At 45.2% G+C, this 17,386-nt stretch overlaps 2 protein-coding genes and 1 long non-coding RNA gene across 6 annotated transcripts in view; 2 read left to right on the plus strand and 1 right to left on the minus strand.

Moving 5' to 3' along the window:
- Samd13 (sterile alpha motif domain containing 13) overlaps positions 1-13,342 on the plus strand; it is a 38,143-nt gene extending 24,801 nt beyond the window's left edge. For all 4 annotated transcript variants that reach the window (XM_029474875.2, XM_029474876.2, XM_085835439.1 and 1 more), the window contains one exon: positions 13,140-13,342. In XM_029474875.2, coding sequence (XP_029330735.1) covers positions 13,140-13,283 — 144 coding nt within the window. In that variant the 3' untranslated portion in view covers positions 13,284-13,342. The remainder of the gene's footprint in view (positions 1-13,139) is intronic.
- LOC110291441 (dnaJ homolog subfamily B member 6-like) lies at positions 7,981-13,204 on the plus strand. Its single transcript, XM_021158606.3, has 2 exons — positions 7,981-8,871; positions 13,140-13,204. Exons 1-2 carry the CDS (start codon positions 8,195-8,197, stop codon positions 13,165-13,167), a joined length of 705 nt encoding a protein of 234 aa, XP_021014265.1. The 5' UTR covers positions 7,981-8,194; the 3' UTR covers positions 13,168-13,204.
- Positions 9,814-10,954, minus strand: LOC110291442 (uncharacterized). The gene is made up of 3 exons (XR_002377567.3): positions 10,891-10,954; positions 10,592-10,647; positions 9,814-10,012 (listed from the first exon to the last, which is right to left on the minus strand). It is a non-coding gene; the product is annotated as an uncharacterized LOC110291442 (long non-coding RNA).
- Positions 13,343-17,386: the final 4,044 nt, after the last annotated feature.

Genomic DNA, 17,386 nt, shown 5'->3' on the forward strand with positions numbered 1-17,386 from the left:
GCCTGATGCCCAGAGCCTCCCCACGTTGCATCTATGCACCGACTACTGCCAGACACACCCCAGGTGAGGGCACAGCCTGCTCTGTGGGCCTTGCAGATTCTGCACACAACCCTGCGAATGAGATTGGCCAGCACAGAGCTTGGCCCAGCAGTGGTATTTTCTTCCCAGGGATGACCTCATTCTGGCACTGGGAACACTGAGATGTAATTGGAACATGTCATTGAGAAATCCCTCACAACGCCGATGAATCTAGTCTGTCAACGCTAGACCTTGATAAAGGAATTCTCAGAAAATGGTGCCCGTCCTGAAATTCAGTTCCTTTATCCATTGGAGTGTAGCTTGGTGGGCAAGGAGTGGGCCTTGACTTAATCTCTGGAAGTGATTCAGCTCTCATCCCCGTCGAAGGGATTACAAATAGGGGTCTCGTCACATGATGGTATGCCACGTCCTGCTCTGATTCATGTGGACGGAGGCATGTCCTCTAACACATTACCTGACTTTTCCCCCTGCGTCTTGCTTCTAGCATCTCCCTGGCAGTTACTTTGACGTCAGCACTCACTGGGTATATCCTGATATGAACACTGAAGATCATCGTCAGCCCAAAGCCATGTCCCTTTCAGGTGCATTGTTAGGTCACAGCAACCAAAAAACCCATAGGAAAACATCTTTAGCATCTCCTCAGTGCTAGATTTGCCTGGCCATTTGGCAGGAGCCATGCAAAGACAGAGAACAACCACTAAGCCACCCTTGAAAAGAACAGGTCCCAAGTGGCAGCATAGTTGCTAGTGATTCGGGGAGCACATTGCTTCAGGGCCGATCCCTACAGCCTGGATGTTTGAGTTCTCCATATGACCCCTGGTGAAGACCTAACACCACATGGGATCATCCTAGAATAAAGGCTCTTGGGAGGAAATCCTGGGGAGGAAGACTTGGATGGGATCCTAAGGATGGGGCCCCATGATAGGATTAGTGCCCTTCTAGAAGAATTGAAGTAGCTCTCTGTACTGCTCTGTCCACTCTGCCTCCACAGAAGGCTTTACCACAAAGGTGGCTGGGCACCTGCAGCTGACTTTAGCAGTTAGAACCATTAAGTTTCTCTGCGGCTCAAAGACTTGCATCAGGCTTTCTTAAGGTTTGCAAAAGCCAAGCTTAAGCCAGAGCACATCATCAGCACCACCAAGGAGGAAGTCTAGGCATCAGGACCACATGTGGGTTGGGCCGCACTGCTATTCTGACTAGGGATGTGGTCCTCCCTGGGGTCAGCTGCTAGCTTCTGGCATTAGACAGCTGCTCTCCAACCTCTGGGGACTTTATGGCAAATCACTGGATTCATTAAGAAGGTTCTGCGGGAGGATGCATTGGTTAGGAAAAGTGGGAGGCAGGGATGGCCAAGTGCCAGCACCACCCTCCCACAAACTCTATGATAAAGTGACCAGTTTCCCAAGTATCTTAGCAACAGCCATGAGTGGAGTCATTACCCTTGGCTTATTGTCTCCTAATTTCTTCATAGTCACTTGGTGGTCCTAGGATGTTTGCTTAGATAGGACTCAGATGTCTACACAGTTAATGTTAAGCTAAACAATGGAATATTGCCTACATTCCTTCTTTGAGTCCAAGATGCTATCTTGAGATGGGCCCTTCTGAAGTAGGCTTCCCATGGCATAGAATGAGACACGAAAGTGACTTGAGAATTAGTGATTTTCTAAGTGGATGATTTAAAAAAATATAACAGCTGCCTACTTATGAACGTGGGTCCTGATCTCAGCAAAAATACCTCTTCCTACCCCAGAACGTTATGGTGGGATTCACTGTATTAGACTCTGAAGGCAGTAAGCAACATGTTCTGGTTTAAGCAGGGTCATCTCTTGACAGTGAATTCTCCAGAGCCCTTCACCACTCAAGTTGGAGTCGATCCCAGGTCACAGAGGTAATCCTTCCAAGGTTTGTGCAGTTATTTCACTTCTCTGTCTCCATCCTTCTAACTCACATGTACAGTGTGGAAGGAAGACACGGGCAGAGAGTTGACATTCAGTCACTGTCATGTGATTCCAACCCTTCCACGCTCCCGTTCCTGTGAGTGAGTGAGTGAGTGAGTGAGTGAGTGAGTGAGTGAGTGAGTGAGTGACATCAGTCATTTTACTGCTGGAACACTGTGTACCTCCGAGATAATTTTCCCCCTCAGAGTATGACAAAATAACATGCAACTCAAAGTGGCAAATTAATTTCACTCTGTTACCCTTCCCTCAGCCACAGGAAGGAACAATTCCTCATTTAAAATGCCCGTCTGACATAATAAGACATAATTTGAAAGCTGAAGACTAGACTTTGCCTTCACCTGGCTCCTTGCTGCTAACGTTGAACAAGTTCTGAAGGCACCATCTTAATAACGACAAACAGAGCTTTGAGTTGCTGCATTTTGCCAAATACACTTCTCAAATGCAGGTAGCTAGGTGGGAAGCCTATGAGAACAACAGTGAGCTCCGTGCCAAAACTCAGGCAACTGCAGTGACTCGAGACTTATGATTCTCATTAGACCAGGGACAGGCCCTGCTCTTGTGGAGCTTCTGGTTCTACAGCGATGAAATATGTCACAAAATTACGACAAACTTATGTACAAAATTGTTCAAGTGACACATGACTTTCTCTAGCTTCGTGAAAAATTCAGCTCAAAATTGGGCCAATTAAAACCTCACGCTTTGGGGGGGTGTGGAAAAGAAGGGGGACTTCACTTAACAAGTCAGCATTTTGTACTACTAGCAGTGAAAATATCCAAGGTACGCTGATGCTTGCTATTTCTTAACAGTTGGTGGAATCTCTGAATTGCTTACAATATTCTATAGTATAATGAATATATAGGGGATGTGGCAACTCATTTTCTTCCGTTTGGAAAGATTAAGAAAAAGGTTAAAATTCAAGCAAATAAGTAATGCTAACAGAAAGTAGCCAAGGGGAGTTAATTGAAGGCAAAATTGGTAATGAAAAATACTTAAAATATTTTTGTTTCTATAGAGTTTATTTTATTTGAATAGACTAAGCTAAGCAGCTACATTAGTTGTTTGAGACAAACCAAGCGAGAAACAGCAAGAGAGCCAAGTGTGGAAAATTTACTTAGTTAGTGATTTCCGTAGTTGTAACAATCCCTGTGAAGAAGGAGACAACACTGAAAGTAATAGTAGCCACAGACATTAATAAAGCTGCCTAACACCGTCGCTGTTAGAACCTCCTGAAGGAAGCCCAGACTGTTCCATGCAGTGGAAGACCTAACACAGAAGCATGGGGGCCCTGAAACACTTGTTGTTTTGGCAACTCCAAGACACTTGTATTGAGAGCTCAGATCCAACAGTCAAGGGTCGGTGAGGGTAATGGCTGGGACCCCCCCCTCTCTCTCTTACACACACACACACACACACACACACACACACACACACTTGAAAACTTGAACCTAAGCTCGTGGCACTATTTCAGAAGTTGTGGAACCTTTGGGAAACAATTGAGAAGACACCCTTAGAAACGGGGGGACACTAGTGGTGAGAAGTTTTCTAGAAATCTCTGAAGGGCTGGGTTTTATGGAGAATGAACTCATCAACAAGTTCAAAGTACCTCATAAAGGTCATGTCCAGTGGGCCTGGGAAGTTGGCCAGTGGAATTTCAGTGGTGCAGGTGGGGAGGAGGGTGAAGAACCCTGCCTTTGTCACACAGGAGTGAGTGGAAGGCAAACAAATGCTGGGAGAGACAGACACCAGAATGTCATGGAGGACGTGGCCTCTCTTCTAAGACTGGAAGTCCAGACTTACTGATATGCAGGAAGTGCCCAAAAGAATCAGATCGAATAAACGACAGGAAGTGGTGACCAATTAAATGAAGCAGAACTCCCCCAGCGAAGGGAGCTCAACCCTGCTTGTGGAGGAGCCCAAATGTGGGGAAACTGAAGCTTTGTGTCCTGAAGATATCAATATAAAATGGTGTAGCACTCTAGGAAATTGCTCAGTGGCTCTGCAGAAAGTCAGGCGTAAATTAGCATAACTCAGCATGACTCAGCAGTTCTTCAAAAATAAAGAGGAAAGCTCAGCTGCCTGTGCTTGTGCAAGGGCCATGGAGGCATCCTTCACAATAACCAGGCAGAAACAACCCAAATGCCACAACCAAGGAAATAGATAAACAAGATGTGGTCTGTGCATAAAATAGACAATTATCCATCCATAAAAGGAGGAGTACAACAGGGATGAACTTTGAGAACATGCTAAGTAATTGTCATATAAGTGTTATATGAGATATCTGAAGTAGACACTCATAGACACAGAAGCAGATTAATGGTCACCAGGAGCTGAGTCACCTGTAATGAATGTAAGGTTTATTAAAATGACAGAAAAGCACTTGGGAGGCAGAGGCAGAGGCAGAGGCAGGCGGATTTCTGAGTTCGAGGCCAGCCTGGTCTACAAAGTGAGTTCCAGGACCGCCAGGGCTACACAGAGAAACCCTGTCTCAATAAAACCAAAAAAAAAGACAAAAAAAAAAAAATAAATAGTAGTCATCACTGAGCAACATGGTAAGAATAATTCCATTACTGTATACTTAAAAATGATTAACATTGCATAGTTTATATGATATAAAACTTAATTTAAAAATTAAACGATTACATTATTTATTTACTATTTATAATTATTAATTATATGTATATATGGTATAGTAGAACACATATCTCATAGCATATATGTGGAGATGAAATGATAACACTAAGGAGTCAAGTCTCTCTACCCACCTTTACATGAATTTTATGAATGATGCTAAGGTCATCATAGTTTTGGGGGTCTCACCAGCCTATGATATAATTTTTATTATAATAAAGATTTATAATGTAATATTAACCATTATATATAATGGTTGTTAGTTGATAAAACTTTTAAATATTTTATTTTTAAAATATGACAGAATGATCGAGGCAAGACTGCTTTAAGCTGCACTGGAGACAAAGGTGATGACCAAGTTTACCTGAGCTTGACCAAGGGAAGCCCAGAAACCAGTCCGGGATCACGGTCTGGGAGCATCTGCAGGGGTGTTTCACATTTGAATCAGTGCACCAGTGGGGGTGGGAATCATCTCAGCAAATGATGGCTCCAGTAGAAAGCAAAGGTAGAGTAGCCCAGTTAACATAAGTGCCAACTCTACATAGCCTGGGGTCAGCTGGAAAGAAAGGGTCTCAACTGAGGAATTATCTTTATTAGCTTGGGCTGCGGGCGTGTCTGAGAGGGGCTGTCTACCTTGATAACTGTGTGAGGAGGGCCTCACCCATGTAGGCAGTGTTGTTGCACCCGTAGTCCTGGAGTACCCAGGGAAGTATCTGAGATGAGCCTGTGAGCAAGTCAGCAAGCAGCTTTCCTCCAGGCTTCCTACTTCACAGCAACAAGAAGGAAACTAGAACATGGGGGAAGGTGAATATCCCCCCGTGTGACCTGAGGTGTTTGCCATCTGCCATCAAACGTACGTAGCAGCTCTTAGTTCTCAGGCTTTCAGATGCTGACCAGATCTCAACCACCCTCTACCTCAACATTTTCCAGTCTCCAGACTTTTGAATCAACACCACAAATTTTCTTAGAGTCCAAATTTCCAGTTTAGTTAGACCTGACTAATGAACCACCATTTGTATTATTTCCTTGGAGGACCCAATGTGCTCTGTTTTGGGGAGACATTTAGGAAATTCCTGCCAGTTCCTCCTTTTGTTTTCTGTTTTTGTTTGCTTGTTTGTTCCACTTAGATCAAAGGGAATAGAGGTTTAATTAGAAACAAGACAATAGTAGTAATAGTTAAAAATGACCATCAAGGAGACTGGAAAGGGAGTTGGGGAAAGATAAAATCTGCCTCGATATTGGACCTACCCTGCTATGGTTGTGAGAGTGGAGTGTGTCATGTTTGGGGTTTTGTTCCATTATTGTCAGCAGCAGTGAATTAGGAGTTAAAGACACAAAATCACAGGCTCCCCCTGGCTTGGGTGCTCATGGCATGGGAACAAGAAGTCTGTTAGTCTTCAGGCTGTGTTGTAGGATTAGTGGAAGAATGGCTCCCCTGTCAACCATGGGCCTGACATAGAAGGATTGAAGGGTCTTGGAACACTGCATATCGGAGCACTGAAATGAAAGGTAGACTTGTAAGAGGGAGAGAAGACAGCGAGGGGCTCATTGAGTTGCTAGCACGTCAGGAGTAGATTCTCAATGTAAGTAGGCCACTGTGGCGGATAGCTTGGTTTATTTCTTCCTCAGACCAACAGTCTGAGGAGAGTGATAGAAATGGTTTGCTTCACTGTGTTCAAAATTCCAGGGGAGAGAGCCTATGTCATTCTTGGTGGCAGTGCTCAATATCCTCTGGTCACTGACGCTAATGGAAGAAGGAAGGACAAGAAGGCCTCAAGCAGGTGGCAACATAGTCTACCTGCAAGAGGTATACCTCCAACCCCTCCCATCTCTCCCTCCCTCTCCCCTCCGCCCCTCCTATCTCCCCTCTGCCCCTCCCCTCTCCCCTTCACCCCTCTTATCTCCTTAGCCAAAAGCCAGTGAAGGCTATACCAAACTATGCAGTCTGGGGGATGTGAAGTTATGTGTTCTATGGAACAGGTAGGGAGATGCTTAGGGCAGACAAGCCTGGGGTGTGCCTGCCTGTGGGGAATTATTCTTGTTTGTATTAACTGACATGGGAAGAGCCACTCAATGAAGCTGGGCTGACTGTACATGGAACCAGGGAGCCGAGCCAAAGCATGTAGCCCTGACCATGGATCCCATGTGATCATCTGCTTCCAGGTCTACTGCCTTGACTCAGCCACCATGACAGACACCTTGAACAGGGGCCAGAGTAAGCCCTTTCTCCTCTGCAGAGACTGCATGCAAATGGCACCCAGCACTGCACACAAGCAGTACACAATCGTACACGCAGGCATTTTGCTATAGCAACAAGGAATAAGTCAAGGCAGGTAGTGAATGCCCTTGCCTTGCTAGGCCCAATGCCATTCCTTAAAAAAAAAATATTTGTGGTTTTGATATTGCTACTTAGTTTAGTTTAAATTCTGAGACAAAGTTCCAAAGGGTTCACACTGATAGATAGATTAGTATGTTCTGAATGAGGAGTCAACTTCAGATTGGGTTCCCTAGATGTCTCCACTAACAATGTGTTCTCTGATGACATGGGATCCATGGTCAGGACTACATGCTTTGGCTCGGCTCCCTGGCTCCGTGTACAGTCAGCCCAGCTTCAATGGGTAGCCGTTCCCATTAACAATGTGTCCATTGACAGCCATACCTAGAGTCATCTCTGATCCAGTTTTCTTACTTGATGAATGATGTTTTTCTTTCATCAGAAATGTATATATGATTTAAAATATTATGACAACCCCCAACCCATCATCCCCATCATGACAGGCTGAAGAGCTGGCTCAGCAATAAAGAGCACTGGCTGCTCTTCCAGAGGACCCAGATTCAAATCTCCGCACCCGCATGATGGCTCATAACTGTGCGTACTCCATTTCCAGGGGATCCAATACCCTCTTGTAGCCTCTACAGAGACTGCATGCAAATGGCACCCAGCACTGCACACAAGCAGTACATAGACATACATGCAGGCAAAACACACAGACACATAAAATAGTAAAATAAAATCATTTTAAATACCACAAAGGCAAGTCCCAGTGACACAGAAGAGGACACTAAAAACATTTGCTCCCTTAGTAACCCAAATTGGATGTTAGATCTGCTGGCGTGTGGCTGTTAAAAACAAACAAGGCAAATGCTTTTTAAGCTACACAAATGGCTTCTCTCTGTTGACAAGACACTGGGTGTTTGTTTATTGTGTGCATGTTTGTCTTTGAAACAGAGAAGGTCTTTCCAGTTTTTATAGTGGCCACCTCAGATTCCCCACCACTATGGAAACAAGGCAGGCAGAACCTCAGCTGAGAGTCTGGGAGATGCTAAAGTGATGACCTCATAGTCACAGCCCACAGTGACCAAAGGCAGGACAGGGGTGTGGTAGCATGTGAAGGTTCAACTAGCTGAAGAGGAATTTCTCCACCAGAAGAGGCTTCACCCCAAAAACCATGTGAGGAAATTCAAAACTGTAAACTTGAATAAGTGACCATCTTCCTTTCTGAAGTTGTATGGAAATTCTTCAAAATCTCAACCCTGCATCTCAGTGGGACAAGGCTGTTTAAAGAAACATGGTGAACTATTACAAAGTACTAGGGGTGCCACGGAACGCGTCGTCCTCAGATATCAAAAGAGCTTTTCATCAGCTGGCTCTGCAGGTACACCCAGACAAGAACCCAGGAGACAAGGAAGCAGCCGAGGAGAAATTCAAACAAGTAGCAGAAGCCTATCACGTCTTATCTGACGCCAAGAAGCGAAAGGATTATGACAGGTCCCGATGGAACCGAAACAAAGGGGAAATCAGAGGTGACGGCCGTGGCAAAGGGGAGACCATCAGAGTTGACGACAGCAGAGATGAAACGGATTGGGAAGAAAAAATATGCTCTCGGAGGCCACGCCACACCTTCCAGAAGGTCATTGAAGATGAAGACCTGTTTTCAGGAGACTGTTTGTTCGCAGGGCCCATGACTGGGTCCAGAAGAGCCTCTTCCCCCTTCTTTACTGTCACCCCCATCATGGACACAGGATTTTCTACGTTTGTGTCCCATGAATCCAGATCTTATTCTGATGACCCTGAGACATTTGTGCCATATGTAAGCCAAGGAATGGGAAAGTTCAGACTGGTCACCACTTGTAGCAAGACAGTGAATGGTAAGAGAGTTGTCACAAAGAGAGTTGTAGAGAACATTCGAGGACCAAAGAAAATAGAGAACGAACGGCTATTTCGTCACAATCCTTCACGTGGTTGGTAAGGACCTGCCATTGTCTTCTTCACCAGGAATTGCAAATGAGATTTGTGTGTCTTGATTCCTGTTGGAAACAGTAGAAATCTGAGGGGGAATGGCCTAGACAGAGGGCTGATTAGCTCAAAGCTCTCTCCACTGTGGAGGGGAGTTGTGGGTCAGATGTTAACACAGAGAACCCGTGAGGAGCAGAGCTGACCTTCCAGCCTCTTTTCAAAACTGAGCTTTCTTCCCTCAGTCAGGGTGTGGGGGCTGGATCCCACACCACAGTGAAAACCAGACTCATGGTGCTCTGCCCTTGCTGTTTCCCACACAGCGGCCTCCTCCTTGGTGACTGTTCCTGTTCTTTCCCTGAGCCTCTTTTTGTGTCTTCTCTCTCTCTCTCTCTCTCTCTCTCTCTCTCTCTCTCTCTCTCTCTCTCTCTCTCTCTCTTCCCAAGAGTCTCCCATGGTTCATATCATGATCAAGTCCAACTTGAGGCATGTCCTCCACATAGATTAATGCTGACAGAGACAGTGAGAAGTACTGGGTTAAGGGTTTATCTGCATGTCGTGTGTTCGCTACTCAGTAGATGTTCTCTGAATCCAGCCAGGTGCAATCAGGTTGCTGCTCTCCTCACCTAACAGGTGAGGAAACCGGGCTTAAAGAGATTTGTTATTAGGCCCTGCCTATTACCCAGTGAAATAGTGACCACTCTGTCTCCTTGATTTGTAAGTCCGGGACCCCCTTGTCTCCACCGGGAGTTCAGTCCTGTCTTCTCTATGCCTTGCTGGAATGAATCAGTACTTGTTGGAACTTTCAAATTAGAGAAACATTTTAACTTTCTGACCCAACAGGAATGTGGTGTTTGCTTTACCATGAAGACAGGAGCCCTGTAGCACAGTGAAGTTAGCAAATGCTTGCCTAGTAACTCAGAAACCCAGCCTGTGAATGAATCATCTCTTTGTTCTGGCTTTAATCATGTACAAAATCTTGGGTTGATTGTCCCTCTGAGCTGGAGTCGACTGGTGGCATTTCACCCCTTCAGTCTGTAGCAATGAGCTGCCGGGATCGGGGCGATTTCCTCCTCCTCAGGAAAGCTATGGATGATGCTATAGTACAGTCACAGCTGCTTGGCAAGATGTGGGCTTCGTTTGCAACTTCAGTCTGTTATGGAAGTTAAATAACAGATTATTAGCTGTCCTAATCAAAGGGACTTTCCCGTATGTGCGATTTTGATGAGGGGCATGTTTTATGCAGTTCTTGAAAATTTTAGTCTTGGGGAATGTTCTCTCCCCGAGTGGGAATACATCCCCCTGGCAGTGATGCAGAAAGGAAGCTGAGAGCGGACCTGGGCTCAGATCATACTGCTTTCTATCGGTGCCTCTCATTTGCAAAGGGGAGGATAAATGTCCCTTGCTTTGGAGTGGGGCTCGTATGTGCAGCTGGTGGTCCAAGGTTGCTCACATGTTGCTAGGTACCGTATTCAGAAAAGGGCATATGTGTTTAGTACCCACAGATGAGGGTATCAGGCTGCTGGATACACTCTGCATACATATGCAAAATGCATATGAATACGTAGCTCAGACTGAACAGAATCCCCTGCTGCTGGGGATTGGATTCAGATGGCCAACTGCCTGACCCAAAGCTCACAAGCACCTAGTACTGCATTCCGTGTCTGAGCTGTGAGAGTTGGGGGTCAAGGGGAAAGTGTGGGAGTTGATGTCAATGCGTTTCAACACTTACATAGTGACGCATCCAGATGGATTCTTCCAATACACTTCCTCTGTGAGCTGTAATGCCTGCAGGACATCAGAAAAGGCATCAAATTGGAACATAAAACATGACTTTCCATTTTTTTCTCAAGTGAAATCTAGACCTCACAGACACACTCAGCAGGAACGCAGAGGGATGCTTGACCATCACTGGTTTCTTCTGCCCACGATTTACTTTCAGTTAGTGAAGGAAGTCTGTGTGTGTAGAACTGAAAACAGGGTCTGAAAACAGAGGGGCCTGTTTGAAAGATATAGAGGGTTGTGTCTTACTTAGCAGGTAAGGTTTAGCTCCACAGGGGTTCCCAGTCAAGCGCACCTTATCCAGAGCAGAGGCTGAGATGAACGCTGAGGCCACCAAACTTTAGAATTCTGTGGTCGCACAGTGTCTTGGGTTCCACCTTGAGAACAGAGTGTCTTGGGTTCCACCTTGGGAACACAGTGTCTTGGGTTCCACTGTGGTCGCACAGTGTCTTGGGTTCCACCTTGAGAACAGAGTGTCTTGGGTTCCACCTTGGGAACACAGTGTCTTGGGTTCCACTGTGGGAACACAGTGTCTTGGGTTCCACTGTGGGAACACAGTGTCTTGGGTTCCACCTTGAGAACACAGTGTCTTGGGTTCCACCTTGAGAACAGAGTGTCTTGGGTTCCACCTTGAGAACACAGTGTCTTGGGTTCTGCTGCCATCACGTATCACCTTCTGCTCTGCTCCTGGGATTCAGTAGGGACAACAACCCTTCTCAAGTAAGTTCACCTCAAAATAGTTAACAGGTGGCTGGAACGTTTGCGCATCTCATTGATGGGCAGTCATAACCACCAACTGCAGCGTGAGGTACCAGCTTTATAGTGTTAGAGTCAATTCCTGGGTCTATGCGTAATGCTCAACTCTGCCCTGAAGCAGCTGCTTTGTCCTGGGCGGTGGCTGTCTCTCACATGTCAGCAGATGGTTTAGTAGCTGGAAAATAAAGAAAAGAATAAACGTTCCCCCAAATGAAAAGCACTGTAGGGCCACAGTAGCAGTTCCCTCTCTGGTGCGGTGACAGTGACTGACATGTCCCCTGAGGTATGGAGAGCAAGGTAGGGGACAATGACAGGCAGGTGTCACTCAGCTGAAGGAGCACATGTAGCGGGGAACATGGAAACCTTCTGGGAACCCCGAGTCCCCACATCTCCCAGGAGACAGAAGAAAGGGCTGCAGAATGGGAGGGTTTTCCAGCCCTCGACCTGGTGCAATTTCTCCACACTGTTAGAATCCAACACATCTTCTCCACAGCCTGACAAGATCAATGAGAGTTAGGAGCAATGGTCTCCCTAGGCGCAGGAGTAAACAGGGTCACAGTTTTAAGTAGCCACTTCAGGGTCCTTGCGTCTTTAGCCCAGATCATCAGTCCAGTACTCAGGCAAAACTATGAACAAAACTCTTAAGCACATCTGAGCCATGCCTCCTAAGGACCATCTCTGCCTTAAGAGACATGAAACTTCCACAAGCCAACAATAATGAAGGCAGGTCCACAGACAGCACGAAGCTTCCACTCTGTAAATTCAAAGACTCCTCTCCGTTCACAGCCTTCATCTCTTTCCCAGAAGCCCACTTTATTCTCATCCTTTGTAGTCCCTACAATGCCAGAGGGACCTGCCTGGTGGAGTCTAAAGCACCAGGGGAAAGGGACGGGCAGCTGGCTGGGTCCTAGTGCTCACACCCTTGGTGAAAGGAAGCATGGCAGGGAGCCTCAGCTTGCGAGTGCGGTTTTCAGAATGAGGAATAACCAGAAGAAAGACTCTCCCACTGGGTGGGCCATGGTTATTATTCCCCGATATCAAAATTGGCAAGATTTTCAGAAACCTTCCAGTCAGACACAAGACTTGATAACAATCTTTAATTGTGCATTAAGTAGGGGTGGGCTAGGAGAAGGGTTTGGGGGTAGAGCGCTGACCTAGCGTGTTTCCCCCCAACATCCCCAAAAACAGTAGAGAGAGGAACCGGGAGAGAGGGAGACAGCAGAAAAGTATACAAAGGATGTGGACAGACAAGAGTTCGGGTCTCATGTCCGTCTTTCCTGATTCTTTTTGTCTCAGGCCAGTAGCCTTCTTACTATGTCCTTTTTTTTGTCTGTAAACTAGGAATAATAATCTCTGCCTGTTGTAATTTATACAGTGGTTTTGACATGTAAAGTCTATAGGGAATTCTAATAACTTTCCGTGTATTTTATGGTTGGAGCATGTCTGTATCTCTTTCGGAAGCAACCTCTGCTCCCTGAGATGGGTAACACTGTTTTAAACTTGCCCCTGAGTTTCTTAGGATTTGTAATAGGGTCTTGAAAACAATATCGGCTACAAATTGTGCTTAATCTCAAAACGGAAAGAGAAAATGGAAGATGCGATAGAAGATTGCATGTTGACACCACGACAGTAGTTTTAGTCGAGGGACAAGTGGTGTGTGACTTCAGCCTTCCCTTTATCTCCATCCCCCAGAGTGCCTGGGCTTACTCACACACTGGCTTTCCCCTCTGTTTCCCTTCTAGGAAATTGATGGAAAATCCCTGCTCTTGATGACGAGAAATGACGTGTTGACAGGACTTCAGTTAAAACTGGGGCCTGCTCTGAAAATCTATGAATATCATGTAAAACCTCTTCAGACCAAGCATTTAAAGAACAACTCTTCATAGTAAAATCAAACTGAGGTCTCAGTCAAAACACACTGGGTTGTAACTTAGTTTCATGTTGTGAAACTCTGCAGACGGAACGCGTAGATGTGCGTATGTAAGGAATTTCCATCCAACAAAGTGTTATCCTATTGGATAGATGAGGCAAGCCATTAGCTGGCCTGACTCAGCCTGGAGGAGCAAAGACAGAGCAGACGTAAGATAGTTGTCCTTGTCAAACCAAGTTGTCTCGGACGCTTTGGTACCCCTCCCCTCAGGGGCTTTGATATTACAAGAACTTTCTTTGTTTCATCATAGAGTGGTTTCCATCAACTCCCTTAAAAAGGGTAGAAGTGGAATATGTGTCCTTGGGCTATAGACTTAGAAATGAGAATGAACAAGGCTCTCTGGGGAGGGGAGGAAGGGAGGAGGGAGGAAGAAAGGAGGGAGGAGGGAGGACTGCTCTCTCCCTGGAGTCATCGCTCTGCTCCTAGACGTATGTTCTTTGGATGAAACTGCCAATACCCTTTTTTGTAGAGGGTTCTCCACTTGACCTTGTTAAGGTTTCACGGGGATGTGCTGCGCTGTGTTTGAATCGAGCACGCACCAGGCCCCCTTCAGGAGCAGAACTCTGAGGAGAGAGACTTGTTTTGCACTGGAGATATCTATCGTGATCAACTCACTGTCACGGGGGTAAGAATATTTCCTGCTTACGTCAGTTCCCTATTGCTGAAGAAAGCAGTTAGCGTTTTTTGCTGTTATTTTGATTTTTTATGATTTATATTTATAATAATTTCCTTTTGAAGAATTTTGCCAAGAGCTAATAGATGATCCCAAAGCTTTGTTGATAGCACAGAGTATTTTTATATTATATATATAGCCCTCCATGATGCTGTAATTGTTTTTTTGGCTGTCCTCTGCTGTGTTTGGTCCCCTGGTTTGAGTACCTATCTTTCAGAACTTGAACAAGTAGGTTTTCTCCATCTCTGTTCCAAGAGACACTTATGAGTGATGTATGGCCGTGTCTCATAAAGTTGGTGATTTGTGATTGCAATAAAGCATCATTTCAGTTCACCAAGTATGTCTTTAGTTTCTTCTCATTTGGTCCCTCCTTTGAGGATTAAAGATTAACATCGCCTTCAAAACACAGGGAGAAGGCTAAGCCTTCAAAAGAAAACGTTAGAGTGAATGAGATGGTTCAGTGGCTTGCTGCCAATCTTGAGGACTTGGGTTCAAGCCCTGGGTGTACACACACACACACACACACACACACACACACACACAATAAGAATGATGATGATAAATTTTAAAATTTTAAATAAAATAAAACTATATAATTTGAGCCTCATATAAATTAAATCACCCCAGCAGATCTCATTTTTTCTTATAGTCCAGCAATCAGGTTTTGGTAGGATTCTAACAATTTTTTTTTAACTTGCCTATCAACATCATAATTTTTTGCCAAAAAGCTCAGCAAGAGGTCCATGGGCCTCTGGGTTTGCCTCTCCCTGTTTTAGAGAGTACCTTGCAACTCTACTGGGATCATTTTCTGAATTATAGAAAGTCTAATTCTACTTTTTATTATTATATTTTATGTATATGAATGTTTTTTTCTACATGTATGTCTGAGTATCATGTCATCTTTGGTTTGCACAGAAGACAAAAAAGGGCATCAGGTCACCTGGAACTAGAGTTACAGACTTAGGTGAGCCAGTGTGTGGGTGCTGGGAAACAAAGCCCGGGGCTCTGGAAGAACAGCTCTCCAGCTCTTTGTGAGACCATAACACCTAAAGACGAGAGGGGAAAGACCTAGAAACTGAAATCATTCAAAATTCACAGATGCGTTCCAGGCTAGCAATGTCGTTCAGTTGGTAGAGTGCCTGCCTGCCTGCCTGCCTGCCTGCCTGCCTGCCTAGCACACACCGGTCCCTAAATCTGCTTCTCAATACCACATAATCCAGGAATGGTGGCAAGCATATGGAACCCTAGCACTGGAAGGTGGAGGCAGGTCCATCAGGAGTTCAAGCCAGCCTGGGCTGGTAGACTGCGTGCCAGGCTAGCCTGGGTTGCAGGATACCCTCTCTCAAACAAAAAATGAGATTCAAATTATATCAGCTAAGGAGTTTCTGGGGTATCTAGAACTATAAATAGGAAAAGTGATTATCAACGGGATATTTTCCACCCACGTAGGGCAAGTTCCCAACTAGGGCACAGACACAGTAGACAGAACACAGCAATAAGAAGTGACAGAGGCAACTAAGTCAACAGCCAGAGCCTGTGGAGACCTGGTCAGGAAAAGGATGGCAGAAGGAAGAACTTGATTATCAAGTCTGTGTAAAGAAATTTGCAGCTGTGAAGTTCCGTTGGCGTTTGAGCTCATAAGGCTCAAGTGATCGCTCAAGGGGTACGCCAAACCTCATCAGCTTAGCTCAGTGATGCTTGGAAACAAGCATCTATGAAGGAACAGGAACTGCCCACCTCACCCTCATTTCCAGTTATCCTGACAAGATCCAGACCTACGTTGTCCCTATCTAAATGTCCAAGGAAGGGGAGCAGATGATGGCACACCCTTGGTGAGGATGGCATTGTAGCTCCTCCTATCTTTTTGCTCCGCCATTGTACAGCACAAAATCGCTGTCATAGACCTTGCCATCACCACATGAATCTTAACCAGTAAGAGAACAAAGGAAGAAGGGACTAGAACTTCCTCCTTTAGGACATTTCTGATGCTTCATCTTGCACCTAACCAGAACCAGCCTCATTGCCATTCGGAAGCTGTGGAAGACACTAGCAATATAGAAATATTCCTTTACTGGGAACCGAGGAACCTAGCTAGTTAAAAGCCCAAGCCTCGTTATTCTGTTACAAACTGAAACATAGTTGCCCTAAGCCAGCTTGCATGAGCAATAAAATCTGACCCCAGGTTTGCACCCTAACTGTTAACATTGTAACCTAAGCCTAGAACACCCTAGTAACTGGGCTACTGAGCCTGAGCCAATCCCAACTGAAGGTTGTCAATACCACTAACAAAGTGTAACACCAAACTGGAGCAACTGGGTCATATCTCTCTGTGTGGTTATGAAAGCAGCCCCTCGTGGTCAGAAGGCATCCGATAGCATCCTCAGGCTGCCGCAATGCCTGTTTCTAGAACCTGTTTCTTGCTCAGCTTTCTTAAACCTCAGGATTTGCTTTCCTTTTAAGGCATATGAAGGGTAAGGACTATTTGGGAACAACTTGTAGTTACTACTGTCTGTGGCACTTGAGTTTTAGACACTAACTGTACCCCACACTATTTTAAGAATATATACATACAGAGAGAGAGAGAGAGAGAGAGAGAGAGAGAGAGAGAGAGAGAGAAGAGACTATTTAGATTAAGATAATTCCGGAATTAGAGATTACAATTCAATGTAACTGAAAAGAAACAGGCTGCCGTACTGCACCGGAGCCTGCAGCAAGCATGAGCATTATTTTAAAAGAAATTTCAATTAAAATATAATTACACAGTCCCTGCCCTTTTCTCCCTCCAATCCCTCATGAGATTTATTTTTGGTAGCAGATAGCTAATGGACATCGATGTGGAGAGAAAGGTCAATTTCTGGCACACTCTTCATCTTGATTTTAACAAATAACCAAATGAATATTAAAATTTTTTTGTCCTTGGAGTTTAGTATATGTTTTCAGGACCACAAATCATCTCTCTACTGCGTTAGTAAAATTTGTCTTTTGGGGGAATTTAATTTGCAAAAGTCTAATGACCCACTGTTGCCAGCCTCTGCTGGATTTGGAAGCCAAAGGAAGAAAGTACTTACTGGTAGTGAGTGATTCATTTGTCCTGACAGTCCTCGCAAATGGGATCTGCAGGGGTCAGGTCTGGGCCCAGAGCCACGAGCTGCTTCTCGGTAATGATGTGGGGGTGAAGTTAAATGTTCAAAGAGCTGACTACTCCAGGACATAAATGCTTCTTAGGAAAATCTTGTTCCTTCTGCTTTGAGACAGGGAAGAGAAACCCCAGGAAGAAGGAGGAAGTATATTGTGCACATAACAAGCCACTTGTATGTTCTATACAGGAGCTCCATGGGCAATCACTAACCTGGTACCAGTTCTGGCCAGTTGTGGCAGTGTGACAG

The sequence above is a fragment of the Mus caroli genome, unplaced genomic scaffold, assembly GCF_978045245.1.
Source record: "Mus caroli unplaced genomic scaffold, Mus_caroli_1 scaffold_3, whole genome shotgun sequence".
In the NCBI taxonomy this organism is placed as follows: Eukaryota; Metazoa; Chordata; class Mammalia; order Rodentia; family Muridae; genus Mus; species Mus caroli.